At 35.9% G+C, this 24,207-nt stretch overlaps 2 protein-coding genes across 2 annotated transcripts in view; both read right to left on the bottom strand.

Annotated features, from left to right (window-relative positions):
* LOC104499560 overlaps positions 1-22,763 on the bottom strand; it is a gene marked incomplete at its 3' end in the record, with an annotated part of 24,365 nt that extends 1,602 nt beyond the window's left edge. The window contains exons 1-8 of the mRNA XM_010143081.1: positions 22,724-22,763; positions 20,403-20,548; positions 16,254-16,362; positions 15,185-15,411; positions 13,132-13,312; positions 9,736-9,932; positions 8,180-8,323; positions 6,839-7,012 (exon numbers count right to left, since the gene is read on the bottom strand). Of these exons, the coding sequence (XP_010141383.1) occupies positions 6,839-7,012; positions 8,180-8,323; positions 9,736-9,932; positions 13,132-13,312; positions 15,185-15,411; positions 16,254-16,362; positions 20,403-20,548; positions 22,724-22,763 (1,218 nt within the window). The remainder of the gene's footprint in view (positions 1-6,838; positions 7,013-8,179; positions 8,324-9,735; positions 9,933-13,131; positions 13,313-15,184; positions 15,412-16,253; positions 16,363-20,402; positions 20,549-22,723) is intronic.
* Positions 22,764-23,734: 971 nt separating this feature from the next.
* CHDC2 (calponin homology domain containing 2) overlaps positions 23,735-24,207 on the bottom strand; it is a 23,645-nt gene continuing 23,172 nt past the window's right edge. Inside the window, exon 14 of the mRNA XM_010143080.1 lies at positions 23,735-23,750. Coding sequence (XP_010141382.1) covers positions 23,735-23,750 — 16 coding nt within the window. The remainder of the gene's footprint in view (positions 23,751-24,207) is intronic.

Here is a 24,207-nt window from a genome sequence, read left to right as displayed (position 1 = left end):
CCGTAGATATATTACACAGATATTAATATAATAACAATACATCCAAGAACATTCAGAAGGTGAAAAAGATGGTGAATGTCAAAGTTCACACAGGAAAAAGTCCAGAAATTTCAGATTTTTATAAGAATAAATTCCTGCAAAGATTTCGTAAGTGTAGAAGAAAATGAGGAGTAAAGAAGTGAAAGAATTTATACACGGTGAGCTTTAATTCAAGTGTTCCCTGAATACCAGAGAGATGATAGCTGCTTCTCATTCGAACGCACTTTTATGAGGATTGTATGTACAAATAGGCCACGATTTTAGTCTCAGATGTAGCATTATATAATCTTAGATCCCTTAATAACCTGCAAAACCATGTTCCCAAAGATACCTGAATGTGCTTAACAAAATCTAACGAGTCATTATTGTTAGGCAAATAAATGTTGAGGTAAGAACACAGGGCCTCAACAGGGGCTCTTCTATCAACAGAAAAAAATCTTCAGATTTACAAGCTATCTAAAATGACTCAATATACGGAATTACTTCTACCAGTTTGTGGGAGAGGCAGACCATTAGTATTTGTCCTAATTTGCAAGGAGGGAATCATGAGCAATTACAGACAGATTAACTGGAATTTAGAGAAAGAAGTCTTGCATTCAAAGAACTATCTGTAATTTAGAGTGATCAAAGAAACCATGAAAGACAAAAAATCTTGTCTCAAAGGTATCCCAATAGATACGAGCGTACCAAGATAAAAAGAATGAAATTGCAGCATTTACAATGATTCTGCACTAGAAAAGTCTAAGAACTTCTACCTAATAACAATATTTGTGCATTAACGGGAAATGTTTTGGGGAGAGGCGCTCTCTGTGAGAGCACAGACAAAGGGTGACACAGGACGAAGGAAACCTTGTGTTCCATACCCAGCCAACACCAAAAGAAAGCCCTTTCAGGATGGAATCGTATGAAGGCTGGGGCTGCACAGATATAGACATACACGGAGTATGTATACGGGTAGAAATGGCTGTACCTACACTTACACACACAGGCACACACAGAATTTATCAGGTGTGAATAACTGCAGCTTCTTAACTGCACCTGCAATCTATGCAGCATTTCTGATTCTCTTTACAAAGTTTGTGAGCATCCTATTGCCAAAAAAATGGTCATATCAATAATAACGCTGTCTCCTAAAAACCCTCCTACTGGTAGTTCTTCCATTCTTTAACATCTTTCTAACATTACTGGGCATAGCCATTAGAAAATACACCAGGTGACCTACTGTGTAAAATACTTTTTAACTGTATAATTGAGCTGGGAAAAGAAAAACTCCCAGTTTTATGTTTATCTCTATTTTCTAGCAGGTCTGTCATCTTCAAAAAATAGGAATTTATTCTTCCTATAATTTACGTAAGAGTTATATCCATTTACAAAGACATATAGACTAATAAAATTTCACATCAATCAGGAAATAATGTAACAAATAAATAGTAAATAATAAATACATAATTTTAAAAATATTTATTCAGTACTTCAGAAGAATGTGTAAGTCCAAGCTCCATGACACCATGGAATTTAATTAAGGAAATACAAGAAAAAAAAGGAGTTTGGCAGACTATTAAAATAAACTGTCTTTCACTACTTCTTCTTAAGATTTCACAAGAAAATAAAGTCAATTGTCTTGTTGTGCAATGTAAACCTGTGCTGATAACTAATAAAATACTCTGGTACTACCAATTCTTTCAAAAAAAACCTAATAAAGAACTAACACAACAAGCTGAAATAGAATAGAACTTCTGATAAAATTTCTGCATTAAAGCCTGGATCCACATACCAGTATCAGTCCTTCAAATTCATAATAATAGTAGATGTTTTATTTGCACAGATTTTGTTAGGCAGACAATGTGTGACATAATTAAGAAACAGCAAAGCTGTTTGAGTTGCCAATATTTATCATGCAATCACCACAATTAATTCAGTGCAGAAATGCTAGCTGTCAGTAACCACAAATTTCCCCAAACCCACACAACATATGTCACATCATTCCACCATCACTCAGAAAATAAGAATTGTAGAATACCACAATGAAATCAAAATGTAAATTATTATTAAAGTTATCATTGCAGAAAATTTGTTCGGATCCATCCATCTCCAGGGATTTAGTTTTTAAATTACGCTATTCTCCATTGCCTAACACCTCAAGACATTATTTACACACAGCCAGAAAGAATCAACGGAGCAGATTTATAAAATGTTATAATTTTAAATGAATTTATCAGTCGTGGGTCTGCAAATGCACGCTGCAGAACTGTAATATGGCTATTTATGATTTACAGGAATGGAAAGCCAATCTTCAAAATTATTGTTAAAATTTTTTTTTCCAGAGTTGAATAGCCAAATAAGGATAACTTCAAAAATGTCAGCTGATACTTCAATGACATCTATTTCGAACTGAGAAAAAGTTACACAGGTTTGTATTTTTACTGCAAATCCAAACCTTGAAAGAGTTAGGCACCTTTATAGCTAAAGTTACTATCAAACGCACCATTAGAAGCAACCATCAACATACCAGAAAATTTATATCCAGCAGATAGAGCTTTATATAAAAGAGCAAAGCAAACCAAACCAAAACAAAATGGTATAAAAAGTTTTGTCATGAGACTGGCAGATTGGTTTTTTATAGGAATACTTTACATTTCCTACTCTTGTAGGATGATTTGAATCTAATTTTACAGCCACTAAAATCCACTTCCATTTCAGTCACTAACCTTCTATTAATTCAGCATCAGAGAAGGATGTGCGATCTGGCCGACACTATAAGCACACAAACTCTTTATGAATTCTGTTGTGATATTTTTTCAGACCCAGGAGTAAGTTAATCACGAGAAAGACTATTTGTTGTTATATCCCCTAGAACCAGCCACCAAGAGCGCAGTGGCAGTATTTCCCTAAGGTTTACACATCAATCAGTAGAAAATAGTTCACAAAAACATTCACATTTTTCAAGGGAATTTATGGAAATTGTCCTTTTAATCACAGAAAACTTAAAACTTTGTGGGCCCTGAAAGTGTTTTGCTTTCCAATTTTAAATATAAACTGATAGAGGCATGCACGTGACCTCCGCAGAATTCCAAAGGCACTGCTCCCCTCCGCAACTCTCTTGACACATACTAATGGTTACACAGACAAACAAACCACACATACCAAAATTCTTGCTGCTCCAGACACGAACACTCTATATATGTCTGAAACGGGAAAAGCATTATGCGGAGGGAAGAGGGCATTCTTAATGGAAGAACGAATTATTCCCTTCTTCATCCTCCCAGACTTAACTTTCATTTTAAACAGACACTTTTGCAGTAGTATCCTTATTTTGACTGAGGCTATTAGATAAATACTGAGAAACAGGGTAGCATATATACAATATAATTAATTTTTTAATGAAATGAGGTTTTGTTAGGTTTATAGTTTAATATATTCAGTTATTAAAACGGAATAGTGAAGCTAAATTTACACCTCAAAGGCAAAATTACCGAAGTATCAATTCAGCTAAATTACTTATTGCTAGGTATACATGTGCAATAAATTGGTCATGGACATGTCTGAAAATTATTATGCCCATCACTTACTGACACATACCATTCTTGATATAGGCTGAGCTTCATTACTTCAGTAAATTAAATACTTTTAAAAAAAAAATAAAATTATTTTTAAAATAATTTTAGCTATTAATTATTTTTAAAGTAGTTTTTTTAAAAATAGCATGTATGTCCCAGTTTATCTATGAGTAGTTACCTTGTATAGTGGATACACTACATCAGTGAAGGATGTACCAGGCAAATCAACCAACCAATTCAATAATGAAGATATTAACTAGCCAACAAAATTACACAAGCTCCCATGAAAAAAAATTCTAAAACTATTATTTTTTGGATTATCTTTGTTCTGTCTCCATCAAAGCTGACAAGATTTCCTCTCCTTAATCATCAATTTTGCTAAAGGACAGCGTGGTGAAATTTCAAACGTGCTAGATTAAAGAGGAGAAGTTACTCAGCTGCCAGCAACCGCCCCCAAGGGATACGCTGACAAAGACAAAAGCAGAGTCTGTTGTGCTCTGCTTCACAACAGACTGTCCAGAAATTACAGTAATCCGGCAGCATGGAATGAACAACAACTAAGTTAGTATCACTGCTTTTTCCTTTTGCCCTTTGTGCTACACTTTTCTGAGTAAATAAAGCTTGTTTTGCATTTCTAACAAGGCTGTTGGTCCCAGCTCCCTCTCAGAGGTTTTCTTTCTGCTAGCAAGTACAGATAAAGGTAGTCAAGTTCTGGATTACTGCTTAAATCCTAATTTACAGATCACCACTTTTGGAATTAAAAGCAAGCAAATGATCTTCACTTACTACAATAGCACAAGACACTACGTGACACCTGCTGGAGAGTGCTGGAAGTGATTAATACTGTTTGCTTTGTTGTGGGGACAGTTTCCAGACACTGGTTAAGAATTGTAATCATGCCTTTCCCGACAATTCCAGCCCATCTTGCTTCAGCAGCTGTTCTATCACAGCTTCTAGGTGAAATTCTAGCACAGAGAACATTCATTATTCACTCTGACAAATCTGTTTCATGTATAGATGCGTGAAATAGGTGGCCTTACTACTTCTCTCCCGAAAGTCCCTGTGCAAAAAGAGCACCCATGGTTGGACTGTCAAGCGGTACTTCACACAGAGGGGGGAAAAAACAAAACAAAACAAACCACCGCAAAAAAAAAGTCAAGTGGAAGGAAAAAACCCACATGAAAACCAGATTTTGGTACCCGGGGAACATGCTAAAAGAGGTCAAAATTCAATCAGACCCAGCTCACCTTGAAATAGTTACCACTGTCACAAACCCATTTAATGCAATGTTTCTGAAAATGACATACAATGAATCATTATAATGTGTTCAATTTTAAGTTTGATATTTCAGTGTCTTTCACTTTCATTGATACAAAAATATTGAGTTCGCACAAAATGGGAAAGCAGAGGAAATAGTTCTGTTGTCAGCTTTCAAAAACATCCATTTCTTTCAGAGATAAAAGTACAAATTATTAGAAATGTAAATGCATTCACATCTAAAAAGCTAAGATTGTTTAAAAGGAAAATGTCAACGTCGCCCAAAAAATACTACTGTGTTTGGGGGGTTTAATAATGAGTCAAAAAATAGGAACATGAATCTGGAACTTTTTATGAGATGCGAAGTCCATTAAATGTAAACCCTCCTGTAACAGTTAAAAATTGGAGACTAGAATGAGTTTAAGGAAGTATTTCACACTGCCACGAATTCCTATTGACCGATAGGAGAGTGCTGCGGCTACACACATCGTCACTCTTGGTTACATACGGTGAGGTCACTGTCTTACCAACGTGTGTCATTCTGAGTAAAGCAGTACTGGGTGCTACTGGAAGCAAGGCAGAATACAAAAGATCACTTTACAAACCCACACTAGTCAGATTTTATCTTCTAGAATCGACATTCTCCCCTTTTCCCTCCTTCCCCCCAAAAAAGCAAACCACAAAAGAAACCCCAACACCCAAACCCCTCAATTAAAAAATACATAGTTACATATGCTGACAATTTTTCAAACACGCTCTCCTGCATTGCTTTCAGAGGCTGAGCCACCCTAGCAAATAGCATATAGCCACAGTATCTAGAAGCTACCTACGCTAGATTGAAATGCCTTAACAGAGTGACAAAGATGGCTTTTCTTGAGCAAGGTCCGAGATGTTCTGGCTCAGGAACCTTCTCTTCAGCTGAGAAGAAAAGCAGAAGTAATCTTTTTTCCCTAATGCACATTCCATCTCTGCTGGCTTAAGACATGGGGTCCTACGGATGGATAAGGAAGGTGAGGAATACTACTGAAATGCTTTTATCACTTTCAAATTAAACATGAAGACAAGATAAATGGTAGGAAAACTGCGAAGTTACAGTAATACAACACTGTTTTTTATAAGGGAAATGCTTTTGTGTAAAATACATTTATAAAATATATTTAACCGAAATAGGGAAAAATAATAAGGATTATATTTAATAGTGAAAATACCTTCTTGAGCAGGGAAACTAAAAGTAATTGTACTTTCTAAGAATTTTTATCTTATAGCCCTCCACTGAAATCACGACCTCAGCATCTCCTCCTCCATCTCCCCAGTGACCCATTGCCCTTCAACAACTCCAGTTCGTTATTTCCTCCAAATACTCGTTCCCATCAGCAAACAAAGAAAGTATTCCCAACGTCCTCCAACACCTCTGACAGAACAGCTGGGCAAAAGACACTAACTGCTATAAACCGTTCCAGGCACCGACTGGCCAGGCCATTAGGAACAGATACATAGTGCGCCCATGCTGCAATCTTCCCCCTTAGTAGAAGAGCATTTTTTGTCCTGTAACAGTTCGATGCTTTAGGAAGATTGTAGGAACCCTGTAATTCTCAAGCCCCTTCTATGATTTCAAAATTGATGGAGTTCGCCACTGCTTTCAAACCGCTGGAGGGGGAAGGGAGGAAAGACCAGCAAAGTAGTAGAGTGCAATTACAGAAGTGTTGCCACCTTAGAAACCAGACTAAAAACCTAAGAAATCTTTTTCCATGAAACACACAAGTAAAAATCATACATTATCTCCCAGATTTCCAGACTATAAACATATCCATACACGACAAACTATAGTTAGATATAATTTACAATCAATAGTTAGATATACAATAATATAGATAGATATAATTTACTCATGGATACAGCCAATAATAATAATATTTACTATTGTAATACATAATTCGTAGGCCCTTGGACAGAAAAATAGTTGTTGCATTATTGCAAAAATTTACCTTATACGTTAACTTGTTCTTCGTATAATTGGGCACCCATAAAATTTTTCGAGTGACCTTTCTCACTTGGCAATCTATCACGATACAATCCTGTGCCAGAGGTTTCTTCCCTATTCCCTTGAGACTAAAGATGTTTTCAGTGCCAGCCGTACCATTTCGCAGGATAAGCCTTCCCTATGACAAAAAAAGGAAAAAGTTTCAGCACTGTAAAAGTCCACTTTGGCTGCCAAACGAACTTCTTCACTTAATTACCTTAAATTAATGTAACAAAGCACGCTTTCAAGCAAGTGTTCCTATTGACTTCGCTAGTTCTTAAGTAAACTCTGCTGTTAAACAGAGAAGAAAACTAAAGAAAAATGCTCCTATTTTTAATTTTTCTAAATTATGAAATTTAACAATTTAAAGCCTTTCTATTTATTACACTGCTTGGCTTCTTCCTGGAAAACAAATATGCAAGGAAAAATGTTCTCATGCATCCTTATTCCTCATTTGAAAGAAAACTTTGCTTGATCATTTCTATTTGTCCTTCAACTAAAATATTCTTCATACTTATTTGCTGCCAAAGGATTCAGGGCTTTTGGTTTTTTATAATAATTTTATAGTAATTTTATAATACTGGGTTCCTAAACTACCCTATATTTGTATGTGTACATGTGGAGGAGGATTACCAATGCTTCACAGAACAATTCCTTTTTTCATTTGAAAACTCACACATTTGAATAGCCATGTGCAGTCAAAATCTCTCATCCAGTACACAGGCAAAAAGAGGTACCCTGCTCCTTGCTAAAGGTGTCGTAGCCTATGCCCTGCTCTTCATCTTAGCGTCCGGAAGAGTGATTACTGAGGAGAAAACCAGCTTCTATGTAATGGCTTCACTTGCAGCAGAAATTATTTTATCAAAGGACCTGCCACATGAATTTATTTGTGGTATATGCACGCAATGAGAAATATTCAACATTGTTACTGTATTAGTTAGGTGATGTAATACAATTGAATATATGTATTTAAATTCAGACTGACACAATGTACGTTTTTACAGTCAAAGAGCAGAACCTCTGCAGAGTAACTGGTTGTTTCATTAAAATGGAGGGTTTGATAGGAGAGCAAATAAAGGAATAGATAACAAAGGGTGGTGGGGAAATCTATCGCTCCTAATCTTAACCTTTGCAAAGTTAGTTCCTTTGATTTTTTACTTCAACTTGTAGGTAATCTTTCAATTTCTGACTCTCAAGCAGATGTTTAGTATTAGTAATGTTGAAGTACTTCCATAATTTGGACACTGATGTAAATTTTATTGGCAGAAGTATCCTTTTCAAATATCTAAACTAATTTCCCTCTTACCAGTGTTAGGCACTCAGCAACAGGCTTGAACATGAGAGGATAGAGAGCTGTTTCACCCAGACCCACATTTATTAGAGGAGGGCCATAAAAACCCTGTCCTTCCAAAATTGCTTCAAGTTTCCAGTCCCGGCCAGACACGTTTGTCTGAAATCAAAGTGAATATGTAAATGAGATTACGCACTTAAAGCTCTTAACATGCATTTCAACTTTTCCTTGCAGGTATCATCAAACCAGAACACAGTACTCATTGTCCCAAAGCACCAGCTCAGAGCACCTTTGAGAGAATAAAAGAGTGTTTCATAAAAATCAAACCAGCTAATAATAAATCCCTTATTCCCAGCAGCCGAAGGTACTGGTACTGATACCATCAGCAGCAATACTGCCAGAAGGAATGCTCATCAGATATAGCTATCGGTCAAGATGGAATTTCTAAATATCATTCTAAAAAGTCACAATTGTCTTTATGGTGCTGTTTAACACTTGCCAAAATTCTGTCCCTTTTGCATCTGTAGAAATTTTTCCATATGTTTAGAAACTCTCTGCCTAAACAAGGGGGGGAAACCCTTACCTTTCTGTGTTACATAACAGCTGGTTTTCAGAAAATATAACATTCAATAAATCAATGTTTAATAAATAATATGTGAAATCTGACAACTTATGTGTACGAAAAGACAGCACTGTAATATGATTTCCTTTCATTTTCTTTATTTTTTTTCTTTCTTTATAAACGAGTCCCTTGTCTACATCCAGTATTTCACAGAGCACCTGCAGCATGATCTTTCCCCGGTCATTAAGTCTCCCTGTTTGAATCCGTCTTCTCTCTTTTATCTACAAAATCTCAGAATATTTTTTCTGTAAATTAGCTCACTAGTATTCTTCAGTGGCTCTAATATCAAAAGGTGACATTGAGTACAAAGACCAATCCACAGTTCAAATCTCAGGAAACATTTTACCGTTTTTATCTCTCAACCTTTTCACTTGGAGCTTAAGTTTCTTTCTTACAATTTTTTCATATTTTTTTCTTCCTTTACATTGGAAAAGTTCACTAAAACTTCAGCAATAATTTTCTGAGGCATACTCCATGTTCATGATCTGGTCTTACTTCTTCTGTGTCCAGGGTTTGATATACAAGATAGATGTGATAATACGACACATGATATACTGCCTATGCTTGCCACATTTGTTAAATTGTATGTCATCTAGTTCTTCTATTTTACTCCTCAACATCTCTCCTTTTTTTCAGAAACATTTCCTAGATTAAACAACTCCTATTTACACTTTCAGTGAGATAACATTATTAAATAACAGATTAACATTTGTCAGGACAGAAGTGAAACATGAGAAATAAGCCCATCAAACTGATAATTTTCTTGAAGAACTGTCATTAACTATTTTTCCCAACAAGCTTCGTTTTACGTCCAATAGGGACTTCGAGCAATAATACTGAAGTCAGGATTTACATGCATTTGTGCATTTTATTTAACAGTATTGATCCGGAGCCCAGTTTTTAAAAATCTTGCATCTTAGATTAGCTTCTAGCAGTAAAATGAACTTACAACTGGAATATTATGCACCACTTCCTGGTAAGCTGGAGTTCGAAATTCAAGCTTTGCTTCGGCATGGTCTGTATTCACTACACACTCAATCTCATAGACACGAACATCACAGGAGGACTTCAGAAGAATCTGACAGTGGTAGCGACCGGCATACCGAGGAATGAACTTTATAGGAAGTTCAACTGCATCACTTCTGTCTAAAAATAAAAGCAAAAAAACTGCAATGATGTTGTAAAGCTTTTCAGAAACATCGAATTTACAAGCAGAATCTGGAGAGAGTTCCAATATACTGTAGGAGAGTATCCTCAGCCGCAGATTCAACAATTTGAAACAAACAATAGAATTTTTAAATTATTACCATATAAGCACAGACAAATCTTTATTTTCCCAAAAAACAAAAAAGGAAAAAAAGGAAAAAGGTATATTTAGGCATCTAAATATTTTCTATTGTTTTTAGCAGCACACAGAGAGAAGTATTTTAATCTATTAAATCAGGTACAAAAATTTAATGGATAAAAATTTCTCTAGATATGAAAAAAGTATAAATTACTATACATTTGTCAACAGTTACCATGAGACATATCAGAGACAATACAGTGCATTTGGCTAGTAACAGCCAAACACAGCCCCAACAATGACTGGAATTCTGTAAAAGTTTACTACTTCTCACAAGAGCTAATCACTAGACTTTGCCTGTGCCCAATTTTGGATTGAAAGCCTGAGCTTCAGAAAATGCCAGGGTTGTCCAAGTTGGAACAGAATAACGAGAAATCCCATTTGCCCAATCCACTGCAGGAAAAAGACTCTCCACAGTGCTGTACAGTAAAGGAGCAGCGATCACAAATACTGTCCATCTTTGGACACAGGCAGGTCTAACAAGTCTGCTGCAAAGACTTCTCTGCTCTTGCTTACAGAAAGGGTCAGATTCTTTCACTGTATTTTAAACCCTCCACTAGCCCTTGTAGGACACTTTCCAAAGAAGGGAAGGTATATGAGGAATTCCAGTGACTGGCAATAAAAAGTTCCCCAGTCCAAGTCTCCCAAGAGTCGCTCAGAAACATGGAAAACCACATGAGGACTAACGTAAAAACTTCAGTGCAGTTTTATATGTAACAAAGACTGTTACTTTTCGCTGTTTTCCAAGGTGAGAAACCATCCCCTAAAGCTGGAAAAGATAATGAGGAAGGTCAGAGACAAAAGGACACAACATAACCTTATGGATAAAACTCCAAACAAACTGATTCTCCATGAGGGGCAACATCTGACAAATTATTGTGGTATTTCCCTTCCTGTTCCTTTATTTGGCTTATTTTACAGTGTGTATGACAACCAGACTCAAGCTGTTCTAATGTCTTCAATGATAACTACTGAATTTTGAAAGTGCAATCAATCTTCCTTTGCAATGCTGCTCATTCTATTCCACAAATGGTGCTCCTCATGCATGCAGTTCTCACCCCTCTGAAAATGAAATTGAAGCTTTCTTGCTGCCTTATGTCATCACAACTTCAGTTTTTTCACAAAAATAGCTCAGGTTCAGGAGAAAAATCATACAGAATGGCATTACTAATATTTCAACATTACTAGGCTATCAAAAAGATTATAAATTGCATCTCAGGTTTAACCCTCCCCAAAATAAATTAGTTTGTTCTCTTTTTAAAGACAAGATTAATGGTCTGGTAATTTTTGAATTATTACTTCTTTTTCTATTTTGTCACTAAGTTATTATCCCCATGGGCTATCCTCCACACAAATGACCTGAGTTTGTCAGTTAAGCAAGGAATGAAACTGTCCTTTCCATTCCTGAGTTCATTAGTACGGTCCCTAACTTTCTCTATCTACAAGAATTATTTTAGGATGTTGAAACAAAATGTTTACTTTAAATTTAAATTCCACTTTTTAAACACTTGCATTTCAAGAGAAAGTAGATGTTCACAACACGTATTTGAAGAAAGAAAATAAAGTGTACTTGAAGTTCCAAAATATTTCTGCATGAGTTTTACTTTCTTGCACTAAATGGAAATCGTAATTACTAAAAGACTTGTCAGAAATAATCAACAAATTCCTTATTTTTATTCCAGAAGAGAAACAAAAAACACAAGGGATACATCAAGCATGAAAACAAATATTCTCCATGAAAGCACGTGATTGATTCCAATTTCACTTGGGGAAGTGAACTGCAGAAACACGCAGCACTCTGTTGATCAAGAAGTAAGGAATCAAACCTGTAGATGGACTGACTATAATTCAAGACTTTCCTAAACTTGCTAAGACAACTGCTACTTACATTTTAAGTGGCAAAAGCAAAAATTATTTTTCTTGTTACGAGAGATCTGTGGCACATTACATTAGCTGTGATATAACCACGCACAGGTACCCTAGCAGGTAAATACAAACACAAATTTTATCACAGTATCATTTAGGTTGGAAAAGACCTTTAAGATCATCAAGTTCAACTGTTCACCCTGCACTGCCAAGTCCACCACTCAACCATGTCCTTAAGCACCATATCCACATGTCTTTTAAACACCTCCAGGGATGGTGACTCAACCACTTCCCACCGCAGCCGGTTTCAATGCTTCACAATCCTTTCTGTATAGAAATCTTTCCTTATGTCCAATCTAAACCTCCTCTGACGCAACTTGAGGTCATTTCCTCTTGTCCTATTGCTTGTTACTTGAGAGAACGCACCGACACCCACCTCACTACAACCTCCTTTCAGGTAGTTGTAGAGCACGAGGAGGTCTCCCCTGAGCTTCCTTTTCTTCAGGCTAAACAACTCCAATTCCCTCAGCCTCTCAAGTTTTTCTTAAGAAATGCAACCTTGACTGCTTTATAGGTTTAAATAAAGCATGAAAAAAAAAACAATTAGCAAAGGAGGGATCAAAATGAAAGCCAAGCAAGAAAGCAAGCTATTAAGATTTCAGCATGAAATTTAAGATACTGGAAGAATTAGAGGAAACAGAGACTGACTAAAGCTGACCAGGCCACTCTGAAGGCTAATGCACAACTTTTCACTAATGAGGGACAGGGAGAAAACATGCAGTTAGTTGACACGCCCCTCTGGCAGACTGAGGAGAGGCAAACATAAAAAGATACACGGTATAACTGGCACGATTTGAGCACAGGCCAGTGCTGAATGAGAAGTGAAAGTAATAAACGAGCAAAAAATCTGTCAGATTAAAAAAGTCAAACAAATTTCTCTTTTAGAGCAAGTCTCCTGTAGTTGTGCGCCTTTGAGGAAACCAAGGGCAAGTGGAAGGCACTGTTTTGAGCTAGTAAGATAGAACTTGGATAGTGATGACAAAGCCAAGACTGATGATTTGTTCAATACTAGAATGGAGAGAATGATAATTTTCTGAAATTCATCAAATTCATTATATTTAAGACTATTCGTACCTTTTTTCTGAGATGAGAAGACTTTTGCTGATGGAACTTTCAAATCAACTCTGCTTGATGCCAACACTGGAATAGACAACTTCTCAGGAACCTCAAAGAATTCTGGCATGCTCACTTCTACACTGTAGTCCACATACTTCAGCTCTGGGGGGAATTTGCCAGGTTTCAGAAGTGCACGTCTCTGCAAGTGAAGGAATAATGTATATATATGAACAATCATCTCATAATAATTTCAGGATAAGAAATGTAAAATTACACAGACGTGAGAGTGTAATTCTAAAACTGAATTGGTAATTAGGCAAGTTATATAGAAATTGTGGAGACATCCTTCTAAAAAAAACTACCTTCTATAATTTTTTTAGACATCATGCATCTGCAACATTTATTTAAGCAAAATGCATTTTGAGATTTACAGGAAGTCCACCTCTTACCCAGGAACCATTCCACAAGATTTTTTTAGGTATTCAAGGAAGGGGAGAAAAAAACATGAAAAGAGAAACAAATTTGGATGTAGACAAACATTTCTTCTTTTACTTCATAAGGTTTCTGAATAATAAAAAGCATTAAAAGGAAAAACTATTTTGATATTTCACTAGGGATAACTATGTAGTTAGCTGAGCTAACTTTGATACTATAATTTAGACAACGCATCTTAGAAATCAAAGCAGTTAGAATTCATTTCAGGGACAAATAAGCTCTTCCTCTTGGTAAGAAACATCGCTCATTAACAGCACAAAACATATTAGTGAAGGACCAGCACAGTACATAAAGGTGAGCTCAAAGCTCAAAATGCACTAAATTTGACTGCCTTAAGATAGCATTACAGAAATAATGCAACGGTTTAATACTCTGCTTGCTCAAAAAAGCCATTTTCAATCCAATAACACAGTATAACTGCAATGTTCAAGATTAACTGTAAATTGAACAAATTTAAAACCAGAAACTAGCTGTATCTTTTTTATAGACAAGTCTTTGAATTAATTATTATTATGAATTATCTTGAAGCAAATTTACAAAGGAGACAAATACAGAAATATTCCATTTGTACTAGAAAAATTATAATTATTATTATTATAATTCTTTTCCCACTACAAACATGTAACATGTTAGTTTTCCTTATTTAATTTGTTTTATGATACTTAAACTTACCTGTAAACAAAAGGCATAAATTTAGCAACATCAAGACCCTAGGGAAAATTCTCTTCCTCTTAGTAACGGGAATCGTGTAGCACTGGAAATCATACTCAGGGAGCAGTCTAACTGGGAAACCGGAACCACACAGCTGCCAACCAATCTGTCTGAGGCCACGTAACATCAGGCTCACAAGGACGATTAAAACCCAGAGTGTGGCTATCATCCATGGAAGGTTACACTTGAATTCTACATCAGAAAAAAGCTTACTGATTTGGCAACATTACTATGACAAATTTATTCACAACTGATTGTTTAATGGGCTACCTTGGGAGGATTTTTTTGTTTCTACATGTTGAAATCTTGGAAAAACATCTCTAGCTTGTAATTGTATATAAGTAGAAGGCTACAGCTTATAAGGAAGATTTGTGGTTTTCCAAAAGTATTTTGTATTCATTGTAAAACAAAAAAAAAAACTTTCCTGCTCCTTGATTTATTCTCAATGTCTATTAAGCACAAGAAAAATGAAACTAAATAAAATATAAAATAAAATAAACTGTTTAAGAATTTTCATTTCTTACAACAATGTACATAATGAAGATACTATTACAGATATCTATTATACAGAGTATGAAAGCTTTTTGAATCAATGGATATTTCCTGGAAGCCAACTGAAGTAAATTTTAATGCCCTTTAACTGCAGCCAAGATTTCTTAAAGGAAGCATTTCTTAATAACTTGAAGTGAGAAAGCAGCTTCAGGCTGAATAAGTGAAAATATTGCAGTGTCTGCTGGGAACTGGGATTAGCAACTGTCAGATTACAGAATGAGTAAAAACCCCTGAACTTTCCTGAAACTTGAAAAATTCAGTCCTCCAAATCAAGAACTAAATAACTGCAGTAGCAGATTACTGTGCTTCTCACCTCTACTCTGGACAGCCCCAACAATGCAGTGGCAACTCGAACACTACTGCTCTGCAGAGTCCCTGTGATCCTTCTTCTTTCATACTCAGTCATTGACATCTGTTGTTGTGCAGCAATGGCCAGAGCCCTCTCTCTTGATTCATTGATCAAAGGAATCTTCAGATTTTCTTCAAGAATCTGAGCAAGACCACATTTCAAATATAACACTGGCTCTACTGCACTTGGACCTGTTAAGTAAGAAAAACAAACAAAACCCCCACATTTGTCAGCTGCTAGTGTAATTGCATAGAGTATTTAAAATCTCTATCTCCAAAGAAAAGCCTGAATAAAAAAAATCTTTAATACTTAGTTACACGCTATTACTCTAGTATATACTACTTACTCCAGTAATACTTTGCTTTTAATCATTTAATCATAAACACAGACTGAAATCCAAACCAGAATTTGCTTCTGATGGTTAATAAAAAATCCCAGACTTTACTATCACGATGGTAATGAAAGTTTAGAAAAGTCTTTCTGCTATCTACATAATGCAGCCACGCTTTTAACAGATAATGTTGGATCCCCTCTAAAAGAAGCCACCAGCAATTATTACAAATAACAGCTGCACTGTTTCCGAAACAGACTGACAGCAGTTTATCACTGGCTCTTTGAAGACAGAATTACTGGATTGCCTCTTAAATCACAACACTGCATACAAAACTCATGTTTTAAAACTAGAAAATTCTAGGTAAGGATGACTTGTCCTGGTTCATCTGGCTGCAACCTATATTCTGAAGTAGACGATAAATTATGAAAAAAAATATGCACAATATATTGAAAAAATTACAAGAATGTTGAAGAAGACAGCTAACATCCAGCTGCTCCTCTGAAGAGAATGGATTGACTGGTCAACATCAGAAGAAATATCTGATCTTCCATTGTAACACCTTTCTTACACTTCACTATAGACAACTGTTTTTACCAGATGTATTTAACTAATTTTAACAAAAACGCATGGGAACTAAAGAATATTTGCAAAAGAGAATTATTTCCTCTGTTTTACTCTTCTCCCTTCTACTCGCTTTACCTTCTAAGGTACTGCTAACATGCAAAACATTTGGACCAGCCATTGGAAGCAATGCCGAAGGCAAAGGTATATCACCTGTTCCCTCTATCAGGTATAGGAATTCACCAATCTGAAACACAAGAACATACACATCCACACAACTCAGAAAGCAACTCATGCAGAACAGAAGGCAAAATAGGAAAACTAAAACTACAGATCACTTAACACTTAAGATCTAATTTGTGAAACAATTCACATATTCAGGAGACCCATTATTTTAAAACTATGTTTAAATAAAATAAAATTATCATTTCAAACCCTGCTATGATAATAAAGAACCTTTATTTAAGAATATTAAATCTGAAAAGTCAAGAAATTTCAATGAGTTGAATCCTTTCCAACACCTCATATAATTTAACTGAGTGAAGACATCTTGACCCATGTACAAATTCTCCACTAAGAAATAAAGTTAACAAATCTTCATCAAAAATAATAGAAAACCTATAGAAGCTTGAAAGTAAATATAAACATGACCTAGAACAAAGAAAGATAGTAATTTGTCATAGAGAAAAGGATAAATTAATTAGCAGAGAAATAACACTGAATTATAGATGAAACAAAAAAGGTGCAAATGAAAGAAAGAAGTATTTTTTTAAAAAAAGAAAACTCACCAAGAGCATTCCAAATTATAAAGGCCGCAATCAAAACATCCCAAAACTGAAAGATACATGAATTAGGTACCGTATATCTACCTGATTGAAGAGGAGATTTAACTGATATATTCCTATTGCTTTAATAGCTTCTTTTGGTTTTACCACAAACTTTTTTTTGGGCAACTTTGGCTTCTATTGATTGCAAGGTAAAGGATCAAACAGTGCTGCAAAAACTGACATAATTTGCGCAGAAGTTCATCTCTATTTCCATAAACTGCATTCTTTAAAAATTTGCCCTTAAAATGCATATTCTTTTATTCTTTATTCTAGATATGAAGGCAATTATTTATTTATATAATTTAGCCCCTCTGCCAACTGCTGCAATGTTTTCCCTTTACTGCTGATCAATAATATCAGACAAGCCTGCTCTTTATTTTACCTTTATTCGTAGTTTTGTCATGTATTTATGTTAAGGTTGAAAACAATTGCAATTATGTCTCTGACCCAGCAGAAAGAAAGCTAATCAACTTTGATGGCATTTTCTCCCCTTCCTTGATTCAAGAGTTCAGACAAATATTCCCTGAGAAGGATTAAAGAAACCTACAGCAAAACTGGTTTCCCACACGCAAACTAATAGCTACTCTTGGGAACATATTTTAACAGGAATTATTCCTGTTTGACAGTGATTCGGCTCCGTAAGGACTGCTAACGAGCTCACAGCGTATACAACTAATTTAATGAAGGTGATGGTTGCTAGGATGCCATTCTACTATCAATTACTTTTCTTGTCATCACTGACATCAATATACTCTTAGGTAGGAACAAGCTTCCGCATTTCCCTATTTGCTTTGAAGAATTTGATCTCCATAGCATGCAAATCCTGGTTTCTTTCTCCTGAGATTTTTATGATGCTTTGGAACAGAATTGGTATTTTACTGTATTTTGAGAATTTAGCTAGTAACCGCATAGTTTAAATGCTTTATATTTCCATTTTCCATCAGCTGCAAACAGGATAGCAGCAAACTTTTGCAGGGTTTATTTTTAATAGAAATAGCTAATAAAATACTGTTGAACTACCATTACTAATCTCATTGCTAACTGATACTTTAAAAGAATTCCACTAGGAATTTGCAGTTCTCCACAAAAGTAATTATTAAAGTAATAATTCTCTAATTTAATTTTATATTAGACATTTATTTGTGAAAGTTATTTGGATTGACACTCAAACTATGACTTAGTAAATTATTGTCACTGAAATCATGAGCTGTTCACATTTCACAGAGAGAAAAAGCAACCCACGTATGTTAACAAACATATAATTTCCTGTCTGGAAAGATCTATGCTAAAAATGTGAAGAATGACGGTTTCAATTTTTTCCTAAAAAACAAAGAAATGTTGAAACAAATCCATGAGGAATGTTATAAACAACTTCTGCTTTCTTTTCAAACCTTAGAAACATACAAATTATTTCAAAACAATTTAAACAACTTGTTTGACTAGGCCAAACAAACCTCACTCAGTGGATTTACTTGTCTTATAGATATCTCGCTCATGCAATGACAGGTAGGATTCGTAGTCGGATTCAATTTCAGTTAGTGATTTGAATCTCAATACCTTCTTCACTGATCGTAATGAAGAAGCAATCTTATTCTGATTACTATTCTGTTCATTTGTCAAAAAAAGGAAGGAAAGGAAGGAAAGGGAGGAAAGGGAGGAATTACAGAAATGCTAAATTAAATTATTTATTACATTATATACAGCACAAGTCTATATGTGAATAAAACAAGTCTCGTTATTGTATGAAGCGATTTGATTGTCCTACAGCATGGTAGCTACACTTGGTTTTCAGTTAGAATCATAGGATGGTTTGGGCTGGAATGGACCTTAAAGATCATCTAGTTCCAACCCCTCTGCTGTGGGCAGAGACATCTTCCACTAGATCAGGTTGCTCAAGGGCTCATCCAACCCGGCCTTCAACGCTTCCAGGAAAGGGACATCCACAACTTCTTTGGGCAACCTGCTCCAGCGTCTCACTACTCTCATGGTAAATAATTTGTTCTGAACATCTAATCTAAATCTTCAGTTTGAAATTGCTAGTCCTCATCCTATCACTATACACCCTTCTAAAAAATCCCTCCCTGTCTTCCCTGCAGGTCCCCTTTACGTACTGGAAGGCCACTATAAGATCTCTCGCGAGGCTTCTCTTTTCCAGGCTGAGCAACCCCAACTCTCTCAGCCTGTCCTCAAAGAAGAGGTACAGATCCACGTCTATCTCATGCTGGGTCCCCAGAGCTAAACACAGCACTCCAGGTGGGGTCTCATCAAAGTGGAGTAGAGAGGGAGAATCACCGCCCTCAACCTGCTGGCCACACTTCTTTTGCTGCAGCCCAGGATGCGATTGGCTTTCTGGGCTACGAGTGCACATTGCTGCCTCATATTCCGTTTTTTATCCACCAACACCCCCGAAGCCTTCTCCACAGGGCTGCTCTCAGCCCACTCATCACCAGTGAGGTAAATGGTGATTGAAATATTGCAGACATACAAAATATTTAAGCAAGCCAACATTTCTCTTTTCCCTAGGAGATTTACCACATTTTTTAACAAATTATACTATTATGTGGATGGGACTTGATTTTTCTAATCTGAGATGCTACATATCAAAAATTTTGCACGTGCAGCAGACTTTAAATGCATCCCACCTACTCAGGTAAGCTGAAAGGACAGGTCTGAGAGCTGGTCAAAACCAGGCCTTTGTAACTGGATAAAATCAATGTCTGCTGAATATATGTGTCAAAACCCAAAAGGCTACATGAGTCAAGAGAAACTGAAAGGTAATGGAGTCAGTATTCACGCACAATTTAATCAAAAGTTTTACCTGCATTGTCATTCTATTCAGACAGTGACTGAATAGAATTTGGATTGGCAGAGAAATTAAAAAAGAGAGAGAGCAAGGAAAATTATTCCTGTTCTACTTTGACATTCATATCTTAGATACAGTGATAAACACAGGGAGCCATACAGTACAGTACAGACTTTATTCTTTCCCTGCCCATGTCTCATCCAAAGGTGTTCCCACACCAAGACAAATATTTCAAATTCCATATTTGTTTTGAAGCTGAATTGCCTAGAAAAGCCACCAAAGTAACATTCCTTGCAGTATTACTTTTATTTGTAATGATTTTGCAGCATTTCATATAATTCTAATTATGGGAGATAAAAGGGCAGAAAATTTTGGTTTACATTTCTTTGCTGAATCCTGCAATTTTATGTAAAACTCTGACCAACTTATTAAGCAACATTTTCCTTCATGAATTATAGCAATATTGTATTTTAACCAGAACAAAATGGAAGCTTTTCATATACACATCTTTATAATTGCATACATGTGCAAAAACATTGCCTTAAAATATACACATAGCCATTTTGTACCCTATTCAAACCGGCAAATATATCCTGATTCTTCATTAATTAGGCTATCACATGTAAACCACGCACAGAACATACTTTCTATTCTTACCAGTTCATTAACCAGAACGACAGTGCAGTAACGTTTTTCCAGATTAAAGGGCAGGAAGTGAATATCTAAGCCTGCAGAACTTCTCCCTTCCAAGAACAACTTTTCCATTGGACTGAAGAACTCAGGCAGGAGGCTGGATTGGTCAGCTGTTAAAAGGAGTTTAAATGGTTGTTTAGTTACAACAGCATGGGTTGCAAAATAGTGTAGCTGCCTGAGTGTAAATCGAGAAGACTGTATACAGTCTCCTGCAGTAATCAGTATTTAGGGCACACTTGTAATCATTGCTCAGTATGTATGACTACACTTGGGTAAATGTGCTGCAAGATTGCGTGCTGTATTATTTAAATACATTTTGCTAACTGTATTAAACCAGGGAAGACAGTTATCACCACCAAAAACTCTTGAAGGGTGTACAGCCTACAAGCAAATGGCTACTCCTGCAAGAAAGATGAGTACAGCGTACTACTATTTAAATAATCTTGTTCTCAGTAGCAGTACCCTATGTTATAGTCTGAGTTCTTCCAGAATGGACAAAAACTAAATACTGGCAAGCTTGATTTGTTTACAGTGCTTTCACAAAAGCATTATGCTGAGAAAGTACTTTCTTCGTAAGACACTAAGAATCTTAGGGTTGAATCTGGCAGAATCTGACTACTTTCTCATCGAGTGTTTTCCATCGGCTAAGCATATTTTGATAATGCAGACTATGTTAGAATCAGACTTTCATTCACGCTTGGCTGATTAGCTTTCTAGGAAATTCAGTAGACTTAAGAATAGAAGTGAAAGTGAATGCAACAGAAATGAGTGAAGATGACATACAAAACCTATACCAAACTCTGGCCAATGAAGTAGATCTGACTCACCCTTCAACACCACCAAGAACCAGGATGAAGAAAGGCAGCCACCACCCACCTTTTCTCTCCATAGTCCAAATGGTTTTCCAAACAACGAAAATACAAATTTCCCAATATCAATGTTTTAATCAACAGCTAAATTTTATATGAATTTGATGTTTCTAAAGCCTACATAAACCAAAAAAGAACACCAAAAAACACCAACCAGACTGAAGTCCCATTTCTACCCTTCCATAAAATAGAGTAAAGCAGCGCTGACAGCAACTGACATTTGACTAAAGGAGGCACTAATTTCTAAACTCATCTGCTGTTCAAGTGCTCCTTATTCAAAGTACGTCAAACTGTGGACCAGTCTGAATTAGTCTTTGAGAGCCCTCCCTCCTCACTTGCTTTCTGGATTCTGTGAAATTAATTGCCAAAGAAGTAACATTTAATACATAATTAAGATTTGGGGGTGGGGGGGAGGGGTGGGGGTTTTTTCCCCCCTTTTTACGATGGCTGCTGCAAAAGGGAAAAAAAATATTCCTAATTCCTATCGCTCTCCACTTAGGAATCTTAACACTTAATAGTACATGTTCTGTCAGGTCAGTACTGTTCTCTCTTCCACATATGGAAGACTTGATTAGGTTTTGTTCCTCATGTTATTGAGAGAATGAAGGGGAATTATTCTCAAACAGAAATGCACTCCTACAAGAAACAAAAACATAATTTTGCTTCCAAAGGCCTGAAATGCCATGAAAGATGTCTCTGTAGTGCCAGCCTGATTGAAACCATTAAAACCTTTGGTAAGCTGTTCACGAATCGGTACAATAGTTGCACTCCATCACTGAATGGATATGAAGGTACATACTTTTTATTTTTATGAACTGTGTATGAGATGGCTGTTAATCACATCTCAGAACACAACACGAGACAATCAATATATCTAGATGGACTATGTTTTATTCAGATTCCAGCTCTGTTTTCCACATGACCTCACAGAAACACAACAATACTTTCCAAGAGGACAAAACTAATTTCATAAGGTCATCCTACAAATTTTGCCTAAGTTTCAACAATCTCAGAACAGGCCGTAGCTCTAGATTCAATATGTTTTAACAGAACTGTTGACTGATATTTCATAGGAAATACGAGCAAGAAATGCACAATCCTTGTTGATGAGTAATTTAAAAAATAAATTAGGTAAACTGCAAAGCCTCCACATCAGACTCCCATAAAGTCAGCCCACGGACCCTTAAAATAGGAAAAAAAGATTTCTTTTCTTTAATGGTAAAATCATTAGTTCTGTAGTGCAACCTTAGAAATAATTTTAAATACATCAAAAGATGAACTTTCTTCAAATAATAGTTACTGAGCATACCTACAAGCAATAATTATTGAACATACTTTAGATATCAAAACCTTGCTTACGTAAATAATCTCTTTTCTGCTGTGGTGACATGAGATGTGTTGTATAGAGATACTTACTGCAATTTAAGTTTTTCTCTTCATTTGGATCTTCAGCCATTGTACCATATTTAAAATTTAGTATGTTATTTTCAGAACTAAAAGGAAAAAATAAAAATTAAAGGGATACTCTAAAGCTGAACATTTCTGTTACTAAGAAATAGCCTCATTCCCCTTTTTAATTAACAAATACTGGAAAAGCACCTTTTTATGAATAAATTCTGGAAAAGCAAATGCTTTCAAGAAAGAAAAAAAAAACCAAAAACCCAAAACACACACACACACAGACACATTTTGGAACCATCTACCTACCAATAATGTTAAATATCACAACTTCCACTCGGTTAGTAGTTGTATTTACAGCAGAGACAGAATATGCTCCCTTCAGCTAACCCGTATAATATCTCTGCAATACCCATATAAGCTAAATTCCATGTTAAAAAAAAAATAACTACATTCTGCTAGCCAGAAGTACTCCTGCCTAATAACACTTTTGGGGGACTTCAGTCTCAATTCTTTGCTTTTTCATTTCAATAACCTAAGGCGAGAGGCAAAGAATTGTTTGCTGGTACATCGTGAAGTTACAAGGCTTTGCATTCCTCTGATGCTCCTGTTTGTCTTCCATTCACGACTTTCCAATTTTCCCCCCAAAACTACTCTATAGAAATACATCTAAACATCTGCAAAAAAAAATTCAGCTCAGATAGGTACATTGTTCTCTCTCTAGGGTTTACATTTGTAGACCTTGTAGACATACCTTTAGACTGCTGCTTCTTACAGAAACTGATTTGCAAAATAACGGTCTTCCTTCACCCCCTATCGGAACACACTTCAGAGACTAGATCTCCTCCTGCCTGAACTTTTTTTTAAGTCCCAAATGTTTTCTCTAGCTCTCTCTACCTTCTTTCTACCTCAACAATCTCCTCTTTTAAAACAAGAGATAAGCAATCTGCTTTATTCATGTTAACTCAGTTACCTTACCCCGGTACCATCCTGAGAGCTAACTGAATCTATTCACTTTTATCTGCCTTCCTAGAGGTCAAAGTACCTTAACACAAAATTAACATTTAGAAACAATAAAAATAAGACATTTAAAGTTAGAATTTTTGAAACATTAATTGCAGTCCTAGGCTATGTACTTGTATATTATATTATACTAGATTGTGTGTGTGTGTGATGCACACTTTGAGGCAAATATTTTATGTTTATTAGCTTAATTAGAAAATATACCAGCAGGTCATATAGGAAAAAAATGAGAACTATTTTGGAAATTTTGCCTATGGCTTTGGCTTACCAGAAACCTTGGATATACCACTAGTCATTACGCCAGAGTCAGAATTCACGGTTTAAACTCTACTCTAAATTTAAATTGTTTCCAATACAATCTGGAAAGGAACTCTGTCCAGTGAAAGGGAAATTCAGATTTTAACTGCTCAGCAATGATGATTCAGGACAAAGGAATAATCTGCCATGGATGGTATGGGCCACTGGGCCAGCGGGGTGGA

Source organism: Buceros rhinoceros, unplaced genomic scaffold, assembly GCF_000710305.1.
Source record: "Buceros rhinoceros silvestris isolate BGI_N320 unplaced genomic scaffold, ASM71030v1 scaffold24379, whole genome shotgun sequence".
Lineage (NCBI taxonomy): Eukaryota > Metazoa > Chordata > Aves > Bucerotiformes > Bucerotidae > Buceros > Buceros rhinoceros.
Note: the sequence above shows the minus strand (reverse complement) of the source record. Positions and strands in the feature narration are given on the sequence as shown.